The sequence below is a fragment of the Neodiprion virginianus genome, chromosome 4, assembly GCF_021901495.1.
Source record: "Neodiprion virginianus isolate iyNeoVirg1 chromosome 4, iyNeoVirg1.1, whole genome shotgun sequence".
In the NCBI taxonomy this organism is placed as follows: domain Eukaryota; kingdom Metazoa; phylum Arthropoda; class Insecta; order Hymenoptera; family Diprionidae; genus Neodiprion; species Neodiprion virginianus.
The window spans coordinates 13,761,946-13,787,230 of record NC_060880.1 but is presented as its reverse complement, the minus strand read 5'-3'; the positions used below and the strand labels follow the sequence as shown (position 1 = coordinate 13,787,230).

General features: G+C 38.3%; 2 protein-coding genes across 6 annotated transcripts in view; both read right to left on the bottom strand.

Moving 5' to 3' along the window:
- Nucleotides 1-16,385: 16,385 nt before the first annotated feature.
- On the bottom strand, nt 16,386-19,760 carry LOC124302182 (uncharacterized). Of its 4 annotated transcripts, none has more exons than XM_046758038.1 (6): nt 19,402-19,760; nt 18,278-18,791; nt 17,880-18,181; nt 17,491-17,612; nt 17,203-17,374; nt 16,386-17,059 (listed from the first exon to the last, which is right to left on the bottom strand). In XM_046758038.1, exons 2-6 carry the CDS (start codon nt 18,729-18,731, stop codon nt 16,907-16,909), a joined length of 1,203 nt encoding a protein of 400 aa, XP_046613994.1. In that variant the 5' UTR covers nt 18,732-18,791; nt 19,402-19,760; the 3' UTR covers nt 16,386-16,906. The 4 variants fall into 4 exon arrangements, with proteins under 4 accessions (XP_046613994.1, XP_046613990.1, XP_046613991.1 ...); XM_046758034.1 differs by having other exon boundaries at nt 19,288-19,757; XM_046758035.1 differs by lacking the exon at nt 19,402-19,760 and adding an exon at nt 19,048-19,115.
- A 2,428-nt stretch (nt 19,761-22,188) lies between these two features.
- The window catches only part of LOC124302180 (uncharacterized), a 28,131-nt gene continuing 25,034 nt past the window's right edge, over nt 22,189-25,285 (bottom strand). For both annotated transcript variants that reach the window (XM_046758031.1, XM_046758032.1), the window contains exon 6: nt 22,189-25,245. In XM_046758031.1, the coding sequence (XP_046613987.1) occupies nt 24,911-25,245 (335 nt within the window). In that variant the 3' untranslated portion in view covers nt 22,189-24,910. The remainder of the gene's footprint in view (nt 25,246-25,285) is intronic.

The window sequence follows — 25,285 nt, the reverse complement described above, 5'->3', positions numbered from 1 at the left end:
ACTTTGACTGCTGCGCATCGCCGTATAACGATGGTAGTACGATGATTGATTGTCTATGTCAAAATATTGACACCACGAAACATTGTATCGTAGATGGAACAGCACTTGACTCATTGGGAAAGAGTTTTATAATGACAGATATCCAACATTTAGGAAAAAGGTACATGGTCACGGTGGAATCGACAATAAACAAGGCAGCGCTGCAGTATAAAGGAAGGGTTAGAAAATGAAGCGACCCAAAATAAGGTATCGAAAAAGTCTTGGCAAAGTGACGAAATTTTGATTGGGGGGAGGGGGGGCTGTCTACATCTTCTGCGCTAATGAAACTGCCGGTAAAAATTTTTCTGTTCCATTATCATCATAAAATGCTGCGTCAGGGCTCGTCTCCACACATAATAAAATATCAGATCAACATAATTCACCGTTACCAAACGTAGATTCAATATCAAATTCGGCTGATGAACAACTTGATGCGAGTTTTAATGGCAACATTGCCGATATCATATTTTCATTAGATAGAGCTAATTATCCCGATGTTCTGACATCTGAAGAAAAACGACTGTTTATTAAACTCGGCCTGTGTCAACCAATGGGCAGTTTTGCTAAGGACACAATTGGTCGTAACAAGAACAGAGGGTTCAGCGCGAATTTTTATACAAGTAGAGAGCCAATGAAGATCAAAAGACAATGGTTATATTATTTGACGACAAGAAATATTTGGCTTTTTGATAATTCATTTCAGATCCGAAATTTGTAAAAGAAACAGCAGACTGGCTCATTTAGGTCACAATATTGAATCTCATGAGGAATCAAAGCAGCACGGAATTTCTTGTGAAATTTACCATCGTTAGCAGACTGATTCATTAGTACGTTGGCTGCAAATAATTTACCCTTTGGAGGTCATAAAGTTACGAGCCCGCAGGATAATTTAAATTTACAAGGGAATTTCCTAGAAGTAATACATTTATTTTCTCGGTATGATGAAGTATTGGCAGATTTATTAGCGCGTTCTAAAGGCATGGTCAATTACCCAAGTCCTGACATATAAAACGTGGTAATCAATTTGATTGCAAATCAGATCAATCTTGGGATCAAAAGAGAATTAGAAGAGGCTGCATGCGAGACTATCATATCAGATACAACTCAAGATATCGTAAAGATTGATCAACTCAATACTGTCATCCGTTACGTATCGATACAAAATGATGAAAATGATAGGACACGTAAGCTAGAGGTAAAAGAAACTTTCTGTGGCTTCATAAAAATCAGTGATCAAACGGCTTGAGCAGTAGAAGCAACCGTTTTGAAAATTATTCATGATTTTACAATTACCTAAAAATTATGTAGTCGAGCCTTTGACGGTGCTGAAAATATGAGTGCTACTTGTTTCGGACTTCAAGCTCGTATAAAAAAAGGAATTGATCCGCTGAATATATTTTTTCCAGTTCTGTCACATGATAGGCTATGTGAATGGATTCGAATGAAACCAATTTGGTTAAGACATTAAAAAAGGTTTGTCCAGCGCGATGGTCTTCGCAAATTCAAGCGCTCGATGCATTACGCTATCGTTACTTCGACATTATCAAATTGTTGACATATCTGTCATTAAACGGTAAGAATTCCGAGGAATAACGAGAAGCTAGGAGTTTAATTCAATATTTCAAAAAATTTCCAACCGTCATTATTTCACAAACAAGAGAAATGATTGGGACTTCGTAAAGACCGATGCGATTGAGTTGTCAAAAACATGGAAAATTGAGCCCACTTTTCCCGGAAAGTGAGTACGACGTATTAGGCCGTTTTTCGATGAGTTGCAGTTTTAGACCGTTTGACTTGTCACTGTCAAAGGGTAAGGGACTCATATTTGATGCACACCGCTCCGAGGCGCTAAAAGTCTAGCTACGCCACTGATTATCATGTTATTACGTATTATCGTAAGGTTAAAGATAAGCTGAACAAGAAAGTTGAATAAATCAGAAGCTATGATTTATTTCGAGTTTTATATTACGTTTATCATCTACTCTAAGTTAAGGTCAGATAACATTTAACATATCATAACCGTTTCCTCATGTTACTAGAACTCCAATCTAACAATTAATAACCTCTCGACGATCAGCCGTAAAATTAAATTTCAATGTATTTGCTATTTTCTGTCAGTTTTCTATCTGCTGCTGATCATTTTCGTATCCATTTATTGACAATGAACGAATTAGTTTGTGTCTTTGCCGCTACGTAGATTCGTGGAATTTGTACTACTCGACAGGTGTACCGATAGCTGGACCCGATATGTAACCAATATGTGCGAAGCGAGTGATAATTCTATTAGGTGGAACAAATTGGAGCAGTATTCTACTCCGTGACAAGACGTAAAGTGTGCGCCTGTGCTCTGGCTGTGAAACTATCCGTCCATACTATTTCGTGTGTTGCGTTGCCTTACGACAGCTTGTCAGGCGTATTGCGCGGTATAGGTCAAGTTGAAAATTATCATAACGTAAAGAGACCCAGTAGTTTCGTGCCAGGTGTACCGATAAAAAATTTCACGTATGAATCGACGCAGTCTACCATAAAGAGAAGCCGTTCGCCTATACGGTGAAAATATTATCACATATTTTTTTCCATTCACGATTGAATGCGACATTCAAGAATTTTATTTCTGATGTAGATTTGAAAATTTTTCATTTAAGCTCTGTTTCTATGCAGTCAGTGAACGGAGAGCTGAGATACATAATTTGTTGTATTTATAACCTTGACGAAATCGTCTGTTCGTTCCACAATTTTCGGCTCCATCTCCAGATCGTTATCAGACTTTCAGACTACAGATATATAACATTCGATTGAAAGTTGTATGAATATAAATATAACATACGGGGGCAACGTTTTATGCAGAAGTTACGCTGATGTATTGTATAGATCAGTGAGAAGATGACGGAGACAGAAATAAGAGCGAGGATCGATTTCGCTATATTTGGTCGATGGTATAAGAGATTTGTATGAGTATAAAAGTGAGATGGAAAGTTGATCGATCCATACGAAACTTACGTAGAGATGTAAATGAGGAGATATACCCGTCTAGCTATAATCACGCTGTAGTACGATACATGATTCAATTTTGTAAACAATCCATCAGCTGCATGGCATACGATGCGAATGAACGGTAGGGAAGCAAAATCAGTATCATTGTTTAAAAGTGTGTGAATGCAATGGATAATGACATATCGTTGAACATCACTTACATCGATTTTGATCTACAATGCACAAATATTGCGGCACATACTACGCCAACAATAGCTTCGCTTTGGCGAACAATGATGCCGCCAATTTTAATGTTATGAGAGTTAAATTGTCGAAATAATCGTTATAATTTATAAGAAAGCATTTTAACGTGCCCTAGAAACGTAAGTGTGAAAAATTTCTGAGGTATATTTTACACGAAAGAAGATTGACCTATTAGATGGGCTTCAAACAATTATTCTACTAAAAAGTTTACGCGTCTGGCGATTATTTTTAGCTTGACACAAGAAAATATGTACAACGCAGAAAAGCATGCTTCGTGAGGTATATTTTCATTCATCAGTCCCGATTTAATATGCAATGCTGGGTTCCAAATAAAAAGCCTTCTGTTGCAATATGCTTGTTTTCCGTGTAATTTGAAAAGTAATTTTATCACATCAATACTTAATCTCGATGCCTAATTGTCAATATATTTAGGGATTGTAATAAAATTTTTCTAATTCGTAAGCTTGAGTGTGGAAAATTCGACAGCTTCCTCTTGCTGTAATTTGGATGAAATGTTTAACCTCGTGACGTTAGATTAGAAAAATCCATTTTTGTATACCGAGGGGTAGTGGAGTGTACCCCATTTTTGGAAGGCGAAATTTCCTATCGCTCGCACTAGCCGAAATTTATGCACCAGCATAGAAATCTCCACAATACCAGCATTTGCAAAAGGGTAAAATACTGATATTTTTTTTAAAAAAGTACAACTTTAAATGCTCATAATTTGGAGCGACTTTAACCCTTTGAGTCATTGTGGTAAGTATTCTTACCATCCATTTTATACCCATTTTTTGTATATTTAGAGAACTTTTTAAAAATATTTCTTTACGGTTTTTTGCTATTCTGATAGTATGATATTAATGGGTTTTGAATATTCTAGAGTGTTTATTTAGATATAAAGTAAATTATTATTGTTAGAAACAAATTGATTGAAAAAAATCGCGATAATCGAAGAAATAATTCATTTCCGCGAAAGTTACCTCTCTACACATAAACATGCTTTCCATGAATTATAAGTTTTTGGGGCTGATGATTACGAATCTGAAATTGGATTTTAGAAAATTTGAAATCTGATCGAAATCGGAGAGGAAACTCTGTCCATGGGTTTTTGGGGTTGCTGATTACGAATCTGAAAACAGATTTCGAATATTCAGTATTGCGAATCCAATCAGCGACTCCGAAAAGTCCTGCACAGAGTTTTTTAATCGTATTTGATCTAATTCGAAATTTCCGTCCACTATACTGGATCCGCCATCTTGAATTTTCAAAACTTCATTTCAGATTTGCAATCAACTACACCGAAAACCCTTGCATAGAGTTTTTTGAGCGGATTCGATCATATTTGAAATTTTTGTCCGTCGTATTGGATCCACCATTTTGAATTTTTTAAATTTAATTTCAGATCCTTAATCAGCTACCCCAAAAATTATAGGATGCTATCTTGGTATAAAAGTTAACTTGGCACAATAACGTGTGATTAAAATGATTAAGCTAGTGAAGATGTGACAATGGATTTTTTAGGTTGTCACAACCCATGTAAAAAAAGTGTTAGAACTTCTTGAAACGCGGAAGCCTATTATGAACCATGCATGACAAATTGTTGTACCTATACAGCTGCACAGTAGTCGAGGCGTACGGGAATATAAATGCAGTCATTAGATGTTTGCAAAGTGTAACTGAAAACGTCACCCTATTGAATTTGTATTTGATATAATACGCCGTTAACCTTATTGCAGACTTTTGTAACATCTTCATTTTAGAAGAGGGTAGGTATCATCACGAGATCAAGATCCCGAACTTTATTAACATAATTTATACAATGATTTCCGTCTATAATATGAGCTAGGGGGGGGGGGGGGGGGGGTGGCATTAAGCTGATTTATAAACCTAGCAGTACGACATAGTAGCGCCTTAGTCTTGTGGAAGTTGATTTTTCGACAGTTATTTGTAGCCCAATCAGAAATGGCCTGTACAACCTCAGAAACTCATCTGATACCTGTATTGATATCCGTCGGAGAAACGAGAAATAAATTTGAAGGTCGTCCGCATAAAGAATGTACTTACAATTACGAATCACTACTGAAAGATCATTTACAAAAATAGAAAGCAATAATATGCCAAGCACAGACTGCTGCGGAACCGCCGAGTTAATTTCATCCAAGGAAGAAACAGAACCACCGGCAACTCGAACGGCCTGTTGACGACTACACAAATATCGACAAAACCACTCGAGGACGTAGGCAGTATAGCCAAGATTTTTCAATTTGCCCTGTAGCTTTGCATGACAGATGGTGTCAAACCTTACGGCAATAGAAAAAAAATACTGTTAGAGTGTGACCATACGAGAAGCAATTGCTTGTTTGACATCATCATTTAGTTAGAGCAGGGCTAACTGCGTACTACTATGTCTACGTCGAAAATCCGCCTGACTTATGAGGTTATGTAGATGGCGTACATTCAGTAGACGTACACTAGCTGTTGTGAGATATGCCGGTCCCAATACTGCGGTGAATGTACCTCAATATCCGCCACTGAGACTTGCTTCATGCAGATAAAGAAGAGAACGCTGATGATGAACTGCCGGGAATGTAGGAATTCTTCCGGAGATGCTGATATAAGTTTCTGAATAGTCTGCAAGGAAAGTTCGACAAATTGGGTATTTGCATGATTTTTATATTTCTTGACTTTTGATGTTTTTCGATTCTATAAATTTTTTTAGAATTTTTGAAAAAAAAATATTTTGTTTTTGTTTATAAATATTTAAATAATTTAATAAATAAAAGTGGTCCTAAATCACATAAAAGTCACGTGACATAAAACGGAATGTGATTGGTTTGACGTCATTGTGCTGCTACTGGCGCGTTTATTTGAATCCACAAAGAGTAATGTACAATATTTTCTAGCGCTAAAAAAATTTTAAGTACATTTTTTAAATTTTAAGTTTGATACATTGTATAATTAATGTCAGACTTCGGTGAAAATAATTAAAATAGAAATCAATTTTTGTGTGGTGTTTTTTTTTTTGAACTCACACGGATAATTGTGTGGAGGTTATGATCACGTCAATGTATTATACTAAGAATGTTAAGCAAGCATTAGTTTGAGTATTTTTACAAGTTGGTACTATACACCAACAAAAATCGTTTTTTAATGACATATTAAATAATTTAATAACTTTAGTTTATAATAAACAGCACTATCAGACGTTCTTTTCATCAATCACAACACAGAGCAACAGCTGATTACACGTACGGCGTGCTTACAGGAGAACTTGGCGCTAAAAATTTCAAAAAAATTCAGCATTGTGACGTCACATACGCGAGATGGAGCTACTTATTCATTTAAATATTGCCTTTTTTTTATTTATTAAATTATTTAAATACTTATAAACAAAAACAAAATATTTTTTTTTCAAAAATTCTAAAAAAATGTATAGAATCGAAAAACATCAAAAGTTAAGAAATATAAAAATCATGCAAATACCCAATTAAGACGGTAGGAAGACTCGCAGGTGATTCCGTAGCTTTGGAAAGTACTCACAAGCTCTGGAAGCTATTAAATAGGATTCGGAGAGGAACTAGCAGGAGCTCGACGAAATCACTGATATAAAGAGAGAATTGGATGAGATTAGACTACGGTATGGATATACTACCCAAGGCAGTGGATTATGAAGAACTTAAATCGGTGATAGCAGACCCAGGAGGTAGTATTAATGAGAAGGAATTTATTGAAAAAGTAGCCGAAAAGCAAAGATGTGCTAGGAACATCATAATTCTAGGGATTACTGAAGACCGCACAAGTACGGATGAGAAGCGAACTTCAGATACTGTGCAGGTTGTCACTATTCTCGGTAACTTGCAGGTGCCTATAAGAAAGATTAATTAAGGTACTGCGGCAAGGACGGGAAATATCTAAAAAGAACAGGATCATGTTGGTAATTTTACCTGCGATGGAGATAGCAAAGCAAGCTCTTATCTCATCTCAGGAACTGCTCAATGCGATAAGATTCAGAAATGATATAACAGTCAAACAGAGAGCCCAACTGGATAATCTAAGAGTGGAGCTGGCCCGGAGAGCGGCTGCCGGAGAAACGGACATGAATATCAAGTTCATAAATAACAGACCTCAGATTTTTTAAATTGAAAACATCAAGGTCAGGCTACCCCCACCACTAACGAATAGTGTCGGTGGTCAAAGTCTATCCAACCAAACAAAAAACTAATAGGACCACTTCTCCACATCGATGTCCTAAATGCCAATCCGGCGTCGATGATCGTAAAAATGGATAATTTCCGACGGGTTGTAAATAATGTAGACCCTACAGTTACAGTGGTAATGGAGACATGGTTGAAACAGCATCTACCAAACGGGTTAGTTAGTATACCAGATTACCAGCTGTTTCGGAAGGATAGAGAAGGGAAGCGAGGAGGTGGAGTTGCATCACAGTTAGGTTTCACATTAGTGCCGAGCAGGGATGAAAGGGGAAGAGTTTTTCGGCGAATCGGCGTTCCCCCACCTTCGACCTCCGCGCTCCCCGGCGGTTTTGTTGTTCGCTTCGTGTTGAATATAATTTTTTTGTCCGAACTACATATATATGGACGAAAAGAAGTTTTACTTGACGGCACCATTAAGAGAATCATATGAGAAATCATAGCTAGCGATAATTTTCTGAGAAGTGGGGGGAAAGGGTTTACGCATATAACTGGGGAAGTGGCGCTATTGTGGGCAGCACTAATGGCAGACCCAACTGTATTAGCTAAGGAGATGATAAGAGATAATCATATCCCAACGACGCCTAGTGTGGAACTACTTGATTAGGAACTGGAAGCGATATGGTTGGACGTGGAAGTACTAAAGCACAAATACCTCGTTGAGGGAGTATATCGAATGGGAGAAAAGGACAATACATAAGGTTATTGATTTTACAGTTATTAAACGGTTCAGAAAATGATGATCATTTCTTTCACTTTTCATTTAAAGGGTGAAATTAAAAAAAATAAAACATAAAAAGTCAATTCTGCCATGTTCTCCATCGTTTTTTGAAAATCGGATTCCTTTTTCTGAAGGTTCGGGAAATTTCTGATGTTCCGGTTTCGGTTTAAATAAAATTTTTGTGCTTATTTTCACCATTTTTCACTGATATTATAAACTGTGCCTTGGAGTTAAACGATCCGAAAATTTTTAGAAGTGATTTTCATCAGAAATTTCTTGAATTTTGAGAGAAAAAATTTAATTTTCAATTGACATTTTAAGGTTTATTTTTTGAATTTTGGGTAAAAAATGACGAGTGAGAAAAAATTATAATCATCTTCGAAAAATTCTGAAAATTTCTGATCGAAAATCGCATTTTCAATTTTTTCTTTAAGGCATTTTTTGAACCGTTTAATACATTGATAAATTTCGAAGAATCCGATAATTACGAAAACTGAACTCAGAGATCTTTCACACTCGAGAAATCTCTTTGTTGACATTTAAATAATGCGAAGAACACATAAAAAAAAAATCAAAAACTTGGAGGCCGGATTTGCGTACAGGATTTGGTAGAATGGCCAATAACAACTTTCACTTCATCCCACGTATAATTAAGGTTTAACGTGCACCAATCAAAAGGAGAAAAAGAAGAATAATTTCTTCAAAGAATAATCTTAACGAAGTTCTGTTACGTTCTAGGAAGAGCGCTGGGAGAGATCTTCAATTCGCTGCGTGATTCATTTTCAGATTTCAATTCGACTCACAAACCGTATGATGTCCGTGTGTGCAAACTCTGATGTCGTTTCGTTCGGGATTTTCGTTCAGCTCGTCACCATCTGTGAATTGTTCTGTTTTGGATCGTGCAAACTATGACTACGCATAACTTGCACATGATTTTCTGTATCTCATTTTCTCAAATTACAACTCATATGAGATATTGGAAAGCAATTTTCGAAATAATCGTTTTTTATTTCACAGAACCTCTGATGCTGAAGGTTGATTGATGCGTCGGTTACACGCTTGATTTTGAGAGGGCCATCAGTTTGACAATACAAGAAGCAACGCATGTAGCATTGTTTAGTATAATTATTTGACTGATCCTTAAAAACGTCATTTTTGTATTTGAACCGACTCAGCACCCCCTAGATCGGTTGAAAAAAAATTAGAAAAAATTGGTCCAAAATTTCAGCATTCTACTTAGTTCAACTAAAACGGGTGCCTGTGAGCATAAATTCATTTTGAGTTTTTAATTTGGGCTGGAACCACTAATAATCACTGATGATGAAAAATGTATGTGAAAAATGAACTACATCAGCTATTTGAAAAGTATTTCCATTGTAGCGGGGAAATGAGGACAAAATCATGGCTTTGTACGTTGACACTCCTGAAACAATTCAAACCATGGCAGAAAAATTCTTGAAATATTGAAGGTACAAAAAAGATGAATCATTTATAATTTAATCACAAATCGACCAGTAATTATTCCTAATTCGCACTCATTATTCATTACTTGAAGTTCGCAATCGATCATCGTCATCGAGTGTTTTTGTTCATCTGCAAGATTCGGAGAATTTTCTAATTTTTTTTTGTAGCCAATCTTCAGATCTTTTCCAGATAAGCTTTCTAAAGACCACTCTAATGATATGTGATATTTGTGTCGAACTATTTTTGAAAACATTTTTTGCAAATTTTGTAACTAACGGTAAGTGGAATAAAAAAATTACAAGTAATTATCCTGTATATTTCGATACTAACATAAATGCGTACTTCTGTTCTATTTCAAAATATTAATCGATTTATTTGGTAATCCTATTCTTTTTAAAGATCAATGTAAGGATACGTTATTATGTCAAATAATGACATATCTTAGTGTAAGCAATTATTACTATGAATCATAAAGTTTGTTATTGACTTGTTCTTTGAATTGAACAAGCTGTTACATACGTTGATTAGAAATGAAGTAGTTTTCTGTTCCGGAAAACAGTACAGAAATAAAAGCAAAAAAACTATACATCGTTACAACTGAATCAGTCTTTGATACCCAAGAATTAATGTTCTGCACATGTTCTCGTCAAAGAAAATTTCAGAAATTTGGGACCCCAAAGGCACCATAAATGATTTTGCATATGTGTATTAGGCTGGTCCTTATTTGGGATGTTTTTGAATTTTCCTGCGGACAAGGCGGAAAAAGTTCGCAAATAAATCAATAAAAAAGTACGCGAAACCGGGAGCCTGTAAGCCAACCCTAAGTACTCCCGCCAAGGCTATGAATTTTCCCATGTAATTTCAATGGGAATTCGGACTTACTGCACTATTTTTTTCGGCCACGCCTAAATCGTAGTTTGAGAAATTTGAAACTTGGCATATGTGTTTCCTGTATTCATAGATATTTTACAAAAAATTGGGCGATTTACAACGATGAAATTAACAAAGTACCAGCGCATCAAAGTTGTGTCTTAAAGTAAAAAATCACCATTTAACGAAATAAGTGGATTAATAAATAATATTAAACAATTAGATTGCTGCCGCAAATCTTGATGGGATTTTACGGTCCGTTTTGCGGGTGTAAAATCCCGTTTTTCACACCGGTATGTGTAAAATGAAAAAGGACCTAAATTCCCGGAATCGTTATCACTCGCATTCATAGTTGAGGTTAGGTTGATTCTTAGAATAATCGGTTCAGTTGATCGTTAGGAGAGTTATTGTTCTTTTATACTTTCTAACAATCAACTAATATTGTTCTTCAGGAGAGGCCGATATCAGTTTATTTTTTTTTGTTTAGCTAAAAACCTTTGTACACTCGGGGTGTAGAAACGTGTTTTACACTCCAGATACGAAAAGTACTAAAAGTTTCCACATATACTTGGTTAAAATACACATTTTTTGATAAGGAACAAGTCATTTCGAACAATTCTTGGAGGTTAGGTTTTAACGAAATCTGAAAACTCGGAAAATTCCTTAATTGCAGTTGTAGTAACAATACTTGAGTATGGAGTTTCTGAAACTAAGAGTTGTTTGATTTTAGTTGATTTGTACTGTACGTAAATTTTGAAATTGGTTTTGTTGTGGTTGAAGTATAATTGTATTCGAAGTTTTATTTAGTTTTCTACAAATAGATATTTAATTTTGTTCAGCTTTCTGTTTTTCGAGATTTCTGGAAAGGTAGAAGTAGGAGCTGAATTTTGAGAAGGGACTTTTTATTGGTGATTTAGGTTCTTAGGTAAATCAGCACAAGACGATTTGCCTAGGAGGGCCGATCAGCTGGTGCTGAAAGGGAGCCTTGTAGATTCCCGCTTCTAGGAATAGAGGGTTTGTGAACTGGTCATGGTTTTTCTTTTTCACGTTTTTCATGTTTCAGTTAGCAGGCATATTTGTCTTATTGCGTTTATTATTCCGAATCTTGGATTACGCATTCTGTGTGCATGCTAATGTTGAAACATATGACGTTCAAATGTGAAAATACATACCCCTAGACGCAGAACGATACTTGCGCCTTATTGAAGCAACTATGGAGTTACCGCTCATGTTCAGCCTCGTTTCCTGCTATGGCCATCCCAAACGTCAAACATTAGTTTTTAAGGGTACCAAAATTCGATAGATAATCCTTGATGTTTGGGATGGCCGTGGTGGGATATGGTGCTCAGAGAGAAACCTTGGTGCTCAACCAGAAATAAGAGAACTAAGGTTGTTTGAATAAGGCGCACACATCGTTCTGCATCTGGAGATACTCATGGTATATGCTGCTCAGCATTGCATAGCTACGAGCTTGGTTTTACTAAATAACTGATGGTATATGCGTGAAAATGATCATTACAAGGGTGTTCCTTGTACACTATGATGGTAACTGTGTGGATCGATACAGATCTAAGAACTTAACAGTGTGTAAGATGCTATTACGGTAAACTGCACGTCGGTAATTTATAATGCGGAGAGGACGCCGCCGTGATTACCGGCTGGGACGTAACAGTTCTACGGAAACCCACTCACCCAAGAGTCCCCAAGACTATGCCGACGAAGCCCAAGATCTACAGGAAATTCTATACAAACTGCATCAGCAGCCATCTAAGTGGCTGCTCTTATGCCGAATGAAGACAAGTGTGTTGTGAATTATGATGCATCTGGGTTAAGATAACCCACATATTGTAAACTTTCTTGGATGCAACCATATGGCAATAAGGACCTCTCAAAAGGACCTTGGTAAAACGATCACCTGTGATCTCAAATGGTGAGAATACATAAATAGCGTGGCCAATAAGTTCAACTAATTGTAAGTTCCAGGATAAAGAAAGCCTTCACATGCATGATATCGGATTTGTTCATGAAAATTTACAAGACCTACGTCCGGCCATCACTGGGTTCCGCAAACATAATATCGACACTCTACTTTGCGCGGATATCGAACTTCTAGAAAAAGCCCAGAGAACAGCAACGGAACTACCAATAGATCTGAGACACCTGGATTATAATGAAAGGTTGTAAAAATTGAATCTACTATCAGTAACATTAAGACTGAAGAGAGAAATTAACTAACCGGACCGTGTGATATGAATGGGGAGGAGTTCTTCAGGCTATCAAGGAATACGCAGTAACGGGGCCATCTAAAGCTCGAGCGCAGTCCATTCAATAGAAACTCACTGGAAAACTTTATTAGTAACAGAGTGGTGGCAGTGTGAGATTCACTTCCAAATGCAGTCATTGATGCATGCACAATCAATCAATTTAACAACAGGCTGGATGCTTCTTTCTATACGCGTCCTCAAGAAGACTGAATTAGTCAGACAAGCTTTAGCTTGATACCGTAATCCTGCTAGTAATGATAAATTGTCACTTTTTCTTTTGCGGCTTCTGACTTGATCCCAGAAAATTTAGACGCGATTAAGCGCGATCGTTCCCTCGTGTGAAATTACGTCGGAATAGCGTCTCGATAAATTCATACCAGCGTTTTTCATAATCCGTGAGAAATACCATCAAAAAATACCAAGGAGATAATCTTCTTTTTCGCAATACATAGAGTCCTTTAACTTTTCGTCTTATTGTTAGAATAGATTAGCAGGATCTGTTCATTATCAATTCGACGCTCAGGAATACGGAGAAGATACATAGAACCTCGAGATGGGATTCCTAATGAAGCTTGGAAGTATGGGGGTGCAGAAATTACAAGGGAGTTGTGGGGAGTGTGCCAGAGGGTATGGAGAGGAGAAGGGTGGCCAGAGGACTGGAAAGAAGTGGTGGTTGTACCAATAGTAAAAAAGGGGGAAGGGAAAAGTGTAGAAGAATATAGAGGAGTTATATTAATACCGACGGCGTATAAAATATATGTGGGAATATTGGAAAAAAGGTTAAAGGAAGAGGTGGAGAGCAAAAAGTTGTTGCCGGAAAGTCAGGCGGGATTCAGAGCAGGAAGGGGAACGATAAATAACATATACGTGATAAATTATTTGATAAGTAGGGAAATAGCTAAAAGTAAAGGGAAATTAATAATAATGTACGTGGATTTCAAGGCGGCTTTTGACTCGGTCGACCGCGGGAAGTTAGTGGAAGACATGAGGAAGAGAGGGGTGAGGGAAGGATTGGTAAGAAGATGTGAGGAGGTGCTAAAAGAAACGTGGGGAAGGGTAAGAGTGGGGAAACAGGTAGGGGAAAAATTTTGGACGGAAAAGGGAGTAAGGCAGGGCTACTCACTGAGTCAATTGTTATTCGTGCTGTTTTTAGCGGATATGGAGGACGAACTAGAGAAAGGAAGGTGGGGTAGAATAGATTTATCGGGGGGGAAGAAGGTATATGCATTGGCGTACGCGGATGACGTGGCGTTGCTGGCAAAGGATGAGGATGATATGAAAAGTATGATTAGGACATTGGAAAGGTATGTTAGTAGGAAAGGGTTGGAGGTTAATACGGGGAAAACGAAAATAATGAGGTGCAGGAAGGGGGGAGGGAGGAAAAGGAAAGTGTTTTGGAATCGGCAGCGTAGGGAAATAGAAGAGGTGGGTAAGTATAACTACCTAGGGTATGTGATGAAAGCAAATGGGGAACAAGGTGAGCATGTTAAGGAAAGGGTTAGGAAAGGAGCAAAAGTAATGGGGCAGGTATGGGGAATAGGAAAAAGAAAATTTGGAAAGGACTGGGGTAGAAGAATATGGTTGTTTGATAAGTTGGTATGGTCTGTGATTAGTTATGGAGTTGAAATTTGGGGGTGAAAAAGAAGAAAAGAAGTAGAGGTATGCAGGAAAGATATTTAAGATGGGTTCTTGGAGTGTCCAGGAGGGTGGCAGGGTACATGGTAAGGGAGGAATTACAAAGCGATATGTTGGAAGGAAGAGCAGGAATGAGAGCATGGCATTATGAAAAGAGGTTAGAGGAAGGAAAAGGTGGGGAGTTAGCATGGAGATGTAGAATGGAAATGAGGAAAAGGGTGAGAGCGGGGAGAGGATCAATGGGGTGGGAAGCGGAGAGAAGAGACTTCTTCGAAGATAGAGGATGGGAAATGGTGGAGGTGGAGAGAAGATCGGAGATGGGTGCAATGAGAGGCGAGGATTTAGTAAAAGCAGAAAGAAGGAGGCAGGAGGAAGAGAGATGGGAAAGAATTGTAGGGTCGAGAAGTAACAAGGAATATAAGTTTGTTAAGGGAAAGGGAGTGCCAGGATACCTTAAAAAAGGGTGGAGTGAGGAAAGGTGGGGAAGGATAGCAAAATATAGACTAGGAGATGAGCTGAAGGGATATAGGTATTGGGAGAAGAGAGAAAATAAGGTGTGCGGTATATGTGGGATGGAGCAGGAGAAATGGGAACATGTGTGGGAAGGATGCTCGGGGCTAGGGATAGAGAGAGGCTGGCAAGAGATGAGGGGGGGAAGTTTTGGGGGAGGAGGGACAAGGAGAAAGATGGTTGAAAATAATAGAGAAGATAAGAGGAGGGGTGGAAGAAAAAGCAGAGTAATAGGGAAAATAGAAAAGTGTAGAGGAAACGGAGGTCCTGGGATGAAAGATGAAGGATGCAAGAGTGAGTGAGGAGATAGCGGGTAGTGTGTGAGAGCCTGAGTGTGAGAGAGTGAAGTGGGAGAAGAGAAGAGAAAGGGGAGGCAAAAGAAGGAAAAAAAACAAATGTGTAAAACAAAATTGTTACATAGTTTATAAGTATAGAATATAAGTGAAGTAGAGGTTAAGAGAGGATGTGTAAGCGGAACGGGGGTCCGCAGATGTACCCCTGATAAGGGAGCAAATAAACATCATATTATATACGATATACATAGAACCTCGTGGAATTCACAGCTCTGAAACTATACGACATTTCTACTGTTTTGCGTCTGTAATATTTGATTCGTTGCTTTCAGCGTCTTCAGACTACATGCAATTGCTTTTCGCTAGAAATACGCTTGAATTGTGTTAAAGATCACTTTATATATTGCGATGTTGAACTACGTATGACTGTGTGTATGTAAGGAACAGTAATGTGTATGTATGTTCCCGCTGGTGTATGAAACTTAAGTCACCATTTTTATATAATTCAGATGACCCCTATGACCCATAAATGATAATATTTATTAGTAAGTGCGATTAATTTTATAAATTTTAGTCATATTAGTGCTAGTGTATTTACTTTACTTGTTTACTTTGAATAACGTTTGTAGTCATAATTCGAATACCGATAGTTTCTGAATATATTTATTACTATTATAGCCGGCACCCCCAACGTCTATTTTAGTTTGACTTTCCTCCAACGAATCAACTGAATCTAGCTGGAGAATTGGCTTAAAGTCCCGCGATAAAAATACACAGGGTTTACTTATTTATTTATCTCTATATTTCCAAATTCCTATTCTCAAATCTGGTTCACGTGTTTCTAGTGTTACGCTAGAACGCTTACGTTATATATGTATATATATATATATATACATAACATTGTAATTCCTCTATTAGCTTATACCAAAGCTTGTGCAAAAACTAATTTTCGTGTTTCATCAATAGTTGATGTCCTTCAATTAGAGATATGGTGATGGGTTGTACACTTTTACTGCATTTGATTTCACACGGCTAGAGATTGCACTCGCTTAGTAACTCACCTGCTTTTACATTACAAATGTTGACTGTGAAATTGTGAGAACTTTCGACTGGTCATTTTATTCAGTAGGATACAGTAATATATAACGAGCAATGTACAAATTTTATTGTTCAAATTGGCTGGTGTGAACGTTTATCGACCGATTTTTGGGGTCAATTTGAAAATTTACCGGAGATAGTCTTAAATTGACACCAAATTGTAGTCTATATAAGTACGCATCGAAAAATGTTATACAGTGTATACGGCTGCTGCGTTCATTTTTTAGTAAACCGTTATCACGTTACGTTCAATTTTTTGGGTGTGCACAAGTAACTCATCATGAAATCGGTATAACTGTCTTGAGCTGAGCACAGTCATGGACTGCCTCAACTTACTGTTCGCCATGAGAAACTCTAATAATTGGTATTAGCTCTTTTGTATTGTTGCTCTACTCTGCATTGGGTTACCGCCTCATCTGACGTCAATGCAGAATCTAGTGTTGACCATAGCATCACAACATTTATTTATATTCATGTATAAACTAGAAACTACTGTGCTATAGATGATAGTTGAACGTTTCAGCTCAATTGCTTGTTCAACCTTGGGAAGCTTCGATCTGCATGTTACTTGGCATATTCCAGTAGAGCTTCCAAATGCGTTGTGGTCATGTCGTCAGTCGGCCCAAATGCAATGCAGACCCAGGCCACGATGCAAAGTGCGTATTTCCAAGTGTACATATTACTTTGGACGGTGTATTCATCATCGACGGTTCGGATCTGAGGTGAAAATAGACCGGAAAATTTTCGTCAAGTGACATGCAAAAAGATCGCTAAATCTTTTAAGGAATTTCAGTTATGCTCGTGGTAACACGAAATATTTATAACTCGATGTGAACTTTGTAAACTACGCTAAGGCTCACCGTGTCAATTTGCCGTGTTCCTTGATCAAGAGTTGTTGAATTTTTATATTGGTCTGTCGCCGTCAAGTGAATACAGATCGCTACAAGGTACAGCAGAAGTATAACTATTGCCAAGCAACGGCGGTAAGAAATCATGCAAAATTGGTCCAGGTCGAAATGTCCAAAATCAATTCTAAAATTCACAAGTATTACAACATCATGCACGCTGCAGAAATGAAGATCGACGTGGAGCATAAGTCAATTTATACAGCGAATATACGTAATGAATATTGTTATACACTTTCGTACCTGTCCATCGCAGAGAGAAGACTTATTGTGACGAGAAATAAAAATATCCCTGATATTATCTGGGGGTAGTTAGTGGCATTTATTAGCGCGAGTAGACTGGGATCAGCTTCCATTTTTGCTACCTAGAATTATCAGATCAGCCTTAAAGTTAATTCCTTTTATTCATATCTGAAAAAGTTCATACCTCGGGGCCATTCATAAAACACGTGACGCTCATTTTCGGAATTTTAACCCCTCCCCCCCCCCCCGTGACGCTCACTTACGGGATATTCCTTACCCTCGTCAGCAATCGTGACGATAGCACAGATCATCCGCCCCCCCAACAGCATCACGTGTAGTACGAACGGCCCCCTAACGGTAAATAAACTTTGATCAACTTCCGTACTCACCAAGAGGATCTGAGTCAAGGCGATACCGCCGAGAAGACCCTGGCACCAGATCATCACACATTTGGATAGATTGTGCATTTTGATTGCGACGTGTATAGGCTTCGAAAACCTTTCAGTGGCGTTTTCTACCTTGTTGCTTTTCCTAATTTTCACTGCACTGAACCCGTTTCTCCCCTGAACGTAAATGGTGTCAGTTGTCAACTCCAGCATGGGCGATGGCTCCTCATACCTTGTTTTGTTTTTTTGATTTTCCTGCGCATTTCGCAATAGTTCCGCAATCGGTAGTTCATCAGCTGCTTTTTCTGGAATGTTTCAACGTAAAGAGAACGAATCTGTACCCGAGAAGTTGAATCGCCGTTGTTGGGTTTACTGAAAAAATGTGTCATCAGAGTACTCACTTTGTCTCTGTAGATTTTCCGCCCTCCTACGGCTTTCTGAATCCGCATTTCCGTCTGTGGAACGAGATCTCCTTGTCGTCGTTCTTTCGTCGACTTTCTCGCGATCATCGTTTCTGCTTTCTTCTGGTCTTCGCCTCTTCGACCGTATTTGTCTTTTCCCCGTCTGTTTCTCGATCCCAGTTCTACGAGTTCTGGGAACCCCTTGCTTCTTCAAAACTTGGGCGCTTCTCCGTTTGGGTAAAGGTCTCGTTACGGAGGTCTTGACATCCGTCGATTCTTCCGAGTCACAATTCAGAGGGGCCGATATATTTTGTCGAAGATGTACTAGATCAATTTTTTTCAGTGGGGTGCTGGTATACTTGATGTCGGAATCCGACTCATCGAAGTTTGTTGATCTGTCGTCACCGGTTTCATACCTGATTTCGGAACTGTATCTTTGCTCTCTTACAGACATTTTCTCGCTTCATAATTTCTATCTCGTGAAAGTCGCCAGTCCTTGATACCCATGAGGGATCTGGAATAGAAATACTCAATCAGCGACATGCCTAAGGAATTAACACGAAGCGATCACCTCCTAAACGTTAAAAGTGTTGCAGCAGCCACGGAGAGTCACGAGTTAAGATCTCTATCGATTTCCCAGCGCAACATGTTTCATTCACTGCCTAACTAGATTACTCATATACAGCGTGAAACGCTAACAACTGCATGATCCGTCGTCTGCTAAAAATCCGAGTTAGTTTCCCAGAGTGACCAACCATCATGAACCTAACCTGAAAATGTTGACAGTTGTCGCTGGCAGTTGTACTTAACGACAACAGTTGTTGTATAAAATAAATTTATGACGGCTAGTCGTACTGAAAATAGCCGCTCTCGTATTGTAGCGCGTGCGTATTAGACGACGGACCATGCAGTCGTTAGCAATTTGCTCTGTATACGCGACGTTGTCTTGCGTCAGTAAGGAATCGTGGGTACTGGATACCAGCGAAAGAAAAAGCTATTGCATACGTTACCTGAACACAGAGTAATCACTATTTGGTCCAGTGTTTATTCTCAGATGAAAGATAAGAATAGTGAGGTTCAATGGTTAGAAAATTCACAAAATTTGTAATGTAAAATACGGGCACCTTCACTATGTAGCTGCCTCACATCCCGATCGACATTTGACGGTGTCGTTAGCAACGAGGCGCTGGCTATGTTGTGGATTTCACCATGCTTAACAACGCTCGATAAGCTGGGTTCAAGTCTTACAAACGGTTTAGAACTGTGCCGGAGATTGAAACCTGCAGGCACATAAGTTTTGGCGCAGTGTCAGTCGATAACCTTCGAGTCGAAATGATTGAATTGTCATTTCTGACCAAATTGTGATACGATTTTGCGTTACTATTCCGCTGCTTGTAGCACTGGGAGTTTCCTCGTTGCATCCAGATATTACAAAAGGACTTTGCGGCGAACGTGGTGTTTAGGTGCTGATTTGGATTTATATTCTGCTGCCTATCGGTTCAGTTAGGATTTCTTGCCTTGCAATTGTGGTACTTATACAGAGTGGCTGGAACCGCCGATGTCAATGTTTATTGGGATGTAGATTTCCTAGCAGCAGTTTGCTTGTTTCCTTTTTCCCAAACGAGACAACTTTTTGAAATAAATGTATCTGTATCTTTACTCCCTCATGGCGATCCATTATTTTTTTTTTTTTTCAATTCCACTTTGCCATAATCTTTTGAGACCCTCACGACTGTTTTGGGCATGTGAATAAGGTGTTACTTTAAAATTCTTCCGAGCCACCTGCAATGCAATTACTGTGAGTTCACTTATTTATTTTATCTAACGAACATTTGTCTTTCTTATTTTAGCTCCCAGGTTGGATAACAGTCATAATTAAACAGTCAGAAGCCCCGAATGGCAGGTTTCAAACCGATAGCCATATGTATAATGTATATATAAGTATATATGTACAACGTACAAAGGGTGGATTGTGGAGGTATAGGTATGGCAGCATAAAACCGAGTGTCGATAAAGCCAAGTTGAGACCTCGAATCTCTGCGTCTCGCGAGCAATGAAAGTATAAATTGCAAAAGCCGCGCGGTAATAAATTTAGCGTGTCGTAGATAGAGATAACGATGCAGATGTGTAGTGGTGAGGTAATGGCTGCAGAACGGTGACTATACGGTTGCACGTTGCACACACGTATGGTATGCATGCCTATACTCCACGTGTAGATCGACGCACACTAGGAGGCATACACCGCAGAATGTAGATAAATGGCGGAGGTATTGTGCCTGTGTCGGCTTTGCAGTGAGTGCAGGAGGGCTGTAATGTCGATCCTGCATACAGCGCCGATTATAGAAAGATACGTGTACGTATGCACGCCTTGTGCGTAGGTATACTGATATAACTATAGCTGGCAATTAGTTTCGTGGAGAATGTTGTCGTCCTTGGTGGAATGGATGTCGGTATCGCGGGGGTGTAACTCCACACGTAGGTGCCTTCGGCACTCGCCATCCGCCTGCCGGTAGGTATGACCCGGGTGCAAACCATAGAGATATATAAAATAGAGTAAGCGTCCCGTGAACGGCTTTGAAGCAGTTCTCTGAAGGACAGATGATAATTAATAACTCACCCGTCCTCTCTGTCGCTCTTCCCATGGAGTGGGGGCCACGAGAGGGGTAGCTGCGTCCGCCTGCCTAGTTACTTCATAGAGCTCGTCGCCCGTACTCCATGGAAAAAGCGACAGAGAGGACGACGGGAGAATTATTATCACGCTCACGGGACGTTTACTGTATATCATATGTCTCTATGGTGCAAACGTCACCTGGAAACTGGGACTGGGAATCCATTAGCAAAGTCGAATGGACGGGAATTTTACTCGTTGATCAAATCTCATACACGTCGAACTAGTTTCGCGCATTCGAATTAAGCAAACGAACGTACCTACACGGTATAATTATGAATATTCTTTGAGAAACGAAGACAATCATAAGTGTCTCCTTTTGCGCATTTCACGACTTATCTCTCCGTCGACGGCATCTCCTTTGCATCTTTATTCTGTGTTGTGCTCGCTGTTGATGGCGGGTCTTCGCGTGCAAGCCCAGGATATATTGTATGTATTTGTAATACCGGTTCAAGTCTTGTTCCTGGGATTATTTCGCTTCGATCATCGTTGCGCGGTCGAGAGGTGTTGTTGCAACAAGCTATTAGATTAATTGTCCGATTAAATTCTCGTAAATCCCGGGATGGTATCTACGTACCGAAACCGCCCACAAATCGCACTGCAGAGTTATGGCTATAAACTCGATTCTTTTATTCGTTTCATTTTTTCAACCTTTTTCTTTTTCATCGCGATTAATATCTCATTCTCCTCGCAGTCTGTGTAACTATATTCTGTTGAATTCCTCAGAATACGAACAGCGCCTTGGAGCTTTTTTCACCGACGCAGTTTGTTTCTCATTTAATTACAGCGTATATGCCTACCCATAATAATTGATTAAAAATTTTTAATGGCAACTGGTGTGACAATTAGCAAGAATTTGATGAGGCAAGGTTTGATTTTGCAACGAGAGCAAGAGGAAGAAGAATGTTTTACGTCAAGGCTAAAAAGACGCGTATACGTGAGACGACGGCGGTGATTCACGCATTCGAGGACACGCTCCATCGTGTGCGTGCGTATCTACGTCGTTATATCCTATAGAACGATTATGATTCATCCTTACTTTCACTTGAAACAGTTCCAGCTATTCAGACTTTCACTCCCTATTTCAATATCTATTAAACGTCATACTTTTGTAATATTTTCGAATCAATTTTGTATTTGCACACATGGACTATAAACAAATAATTTACGGGTCTGGTATGAGACCCAAGTTTTTTACTATAGGATATTAGTGGACTCCAACAAAAAAAAAAAACTACAGAACCATATTTCGCTGGTTTATTTTCCTTGAGTTAGTATTCATTATAAATATTTAACAATATTCAAGATTAATGTGTGTATTAGTAAAAATAATAATCTCAATCGAATACATTTTATAAAATACATAGGTGTCTATAAATATATATATTTTCATATATGTATGAATAATTAAGAATTTAATTATTTGTGAGTACGTATATAGATAGTATTTAACCGTCGCAAAGATTTAACTGCTTGCAGTGGGTACAACTGTAGTAATTATAAAAAGACATGTATATATACATATACATTCGCAACATTATGCCAAGAAACTCATTGTCAGTCGTTAAATATCGCGTAAAGAAAAGCTTGTTTCTTTAATCGATATTTGGGTTGTTCTGATAGGATGTTAACAATCGGATATTGCATCAATAACGTGAAAATTTATTTTCACTTTAACATAGTAACATCTATTCGGCATGTTTCATGGCATACCCATAGACAACACATTATAAACCTATACTTGATTAAATAACTTGTCGATAAAAAAGTTATCGATAAAATTTATAATATCTCTTAAAGTACACAAGTTGGTCACAAATGTGTAACTAAATACGCAATCATAATTATTGTATAGATATAAATTGAGTAAAGATCATATAATTGCGATAGTAAAGATTGATAAAGCGTAACAAGGAGCTATGTACATGTAAAAAGCAGGATAATAAATATAATTTTGCCAGTGTATACATCATGTATAACACTTACATTTACAGCTATATAAAATGATTGAACGAAACTGGAGAGGTATATCGAAATGATATACCTCTATATCTCTAGAACTTTGTTATTACCGCGTTACGCCACGGTAAAACCAAATTAGGGATCCGTAACATTAAGTATATTGAAAAAAAAAACAACTGTGTTTTTTCAAAGGTACGATCAATACGTCCATAACTATTAATAAAGATATATTTATAATTACTGGCAGAATAGATATTCTCCGATCGAAAATTGTTATATTATATATATATATATATATGTGTATATATATATATGTGTGTGTGTGTGTGTGTGTGTGTATAAATATATATATACTTGCATGTATAAATTTAAACTCAGATGCGCGCGCATCTTATTTTTACATTAATATAATCTAACTTTCAATGTCAGCCCACGTGAGCCTATATCCTTAATTTATAAATCCTTAAATCCTAATCGTTCATGGAACATACAATGTTGAATATATCATAGATATATGGGACCAAAATCACCAGTCTGAATCGTATTCATAGCTGTATTATGTCACCTGCTGTTCAACCCCTTCTACATCATTTCAACGTTTCCAACAATTTTGAAGTGAAAGATGTCAAAAAATGCAAACATCGGACTGTGGACACCGTTAATCACGGATGTAACATTGATTTCGATATTTATTTTATTTCTTTAGTACCGTATTTCATGACTACTTTATAACCAAGTATAATCGATTATGCAACGAAATTTTTCCTTTTACCGGGAAACGCGTGAACAATTTGTCACGGTTCACCGATTTAAACGGGCCACACGTAAGTCAGTTTTGAGGCTCGACTAGTGTTCCAAGGAGAACACGTACCTGCAACAACGTGCCGCGTCTAGAATTGTCTGCTTGTATTTTTTACTTTTTATTGCATGAGCTTTTTCAACTTTTTTTAAAACTTTTTTGAGGAGGACAGCGAGACCAGTCAAGCAGCAGCGAACAGTTCCACGCGCTAAGACTAGCCTATAGTGACATAACAACCAACGATTGAGACCAGCAAGCAAATACAAGAGGAGGCTTAAGTATACGTACGTACGTTTTTACGTTTAATTTTTTTCTTTTTTTTCTCTCCCTTTTTTCTAAGAAAAGAACTTGAAGCTACCGTAGTAAGAAGAGAATAAAAAGTAAGACGTAGAATGAAGAGAGAAAGTGAATATTGCTACATATGTAAGACATCACATTCGCGGGACGTTACCTCCCGGGCGATGCTTATTGTACTTATATAAGAGATTACTCAGAAATCGCCCAATTCATATGCAAATAAGAAGGCAAGAGAATGAGGAAAAAATACCGTCATATTGACGTGCAAGGAAATACAAATAGAAGACGAAGCTACAGTATATGCGATAAAAAGAACAGTAATATCTTAATTAATCGCCGTAATTGGCGTACACTGATTCAATAAACACACCCACCTCGACACGTTTCAAATTATTGTCCGACAAACAATAACCGTAACGTTTGATGGATCATTATGTAAGGACTTCCGGTTTTAAACTCTTTACCCCTCGTTACCACCTTCATCCATACGTGATCGGAAAGAGTTGGAAGTCAACCCGATTATAATTTTGCTCGACTCCGGTCGAATATCGAACATACATCTACGTTTCTGCACGTATCAGCTTCTTTGCCAATGACGATGATGACGATAATAACAAAAATAATAATAATACTAATAATAATAATAAAGTTGAGAATATGCATAAAAATTAAAATAACCGCGCAACGAAGATTCGTCCGATCGTAAGTCGAGCACAAATTTCATCGGTGATTCGGCACGGTATACCTTGATACGGTACCTGTATTCTACGCAATAAGTCTAAGAAATGTATTATACAGTATACGAATTAATGTGAGGACGGAAGTGCAATGGTTTGACTTACGCATACTCAACACAACTAGGCCAAAGTATCCGTAAGATTTTCCCTCTTTCACGCATCTTGTTCGCCTAGAGGCAGTAGGGATGGCAAAATTGATAAACGAGTCTCTGACTGCGTTCCGTTTTCTTCATGATTCCCTTCTTGTAGTACTGCCTTATGCTACGGCTGAGCTTGTCGTAGTTCATAGCAGGGCGATTCTTCCGCTTACCCCAGAGTCTCGCGACCCGCACGGAATCCTCGATCTTGAAGACCCCTTTGCTTCGGTCCAGCCACCGGATGCAGGATCCGTGTACTCCCGGGTTCTGCAGGAGTTCCTTCAAGAACTGCCAGAGATGAATGTGAGATCCACCGTTGCGGATCTTTCCACCGGCGTTCTGCGCGGGGATCGGATCTTCCTCCTCGTCTGTTGAGAGAATGCAGTTTCCGAAGGCATGTTAGAGGGT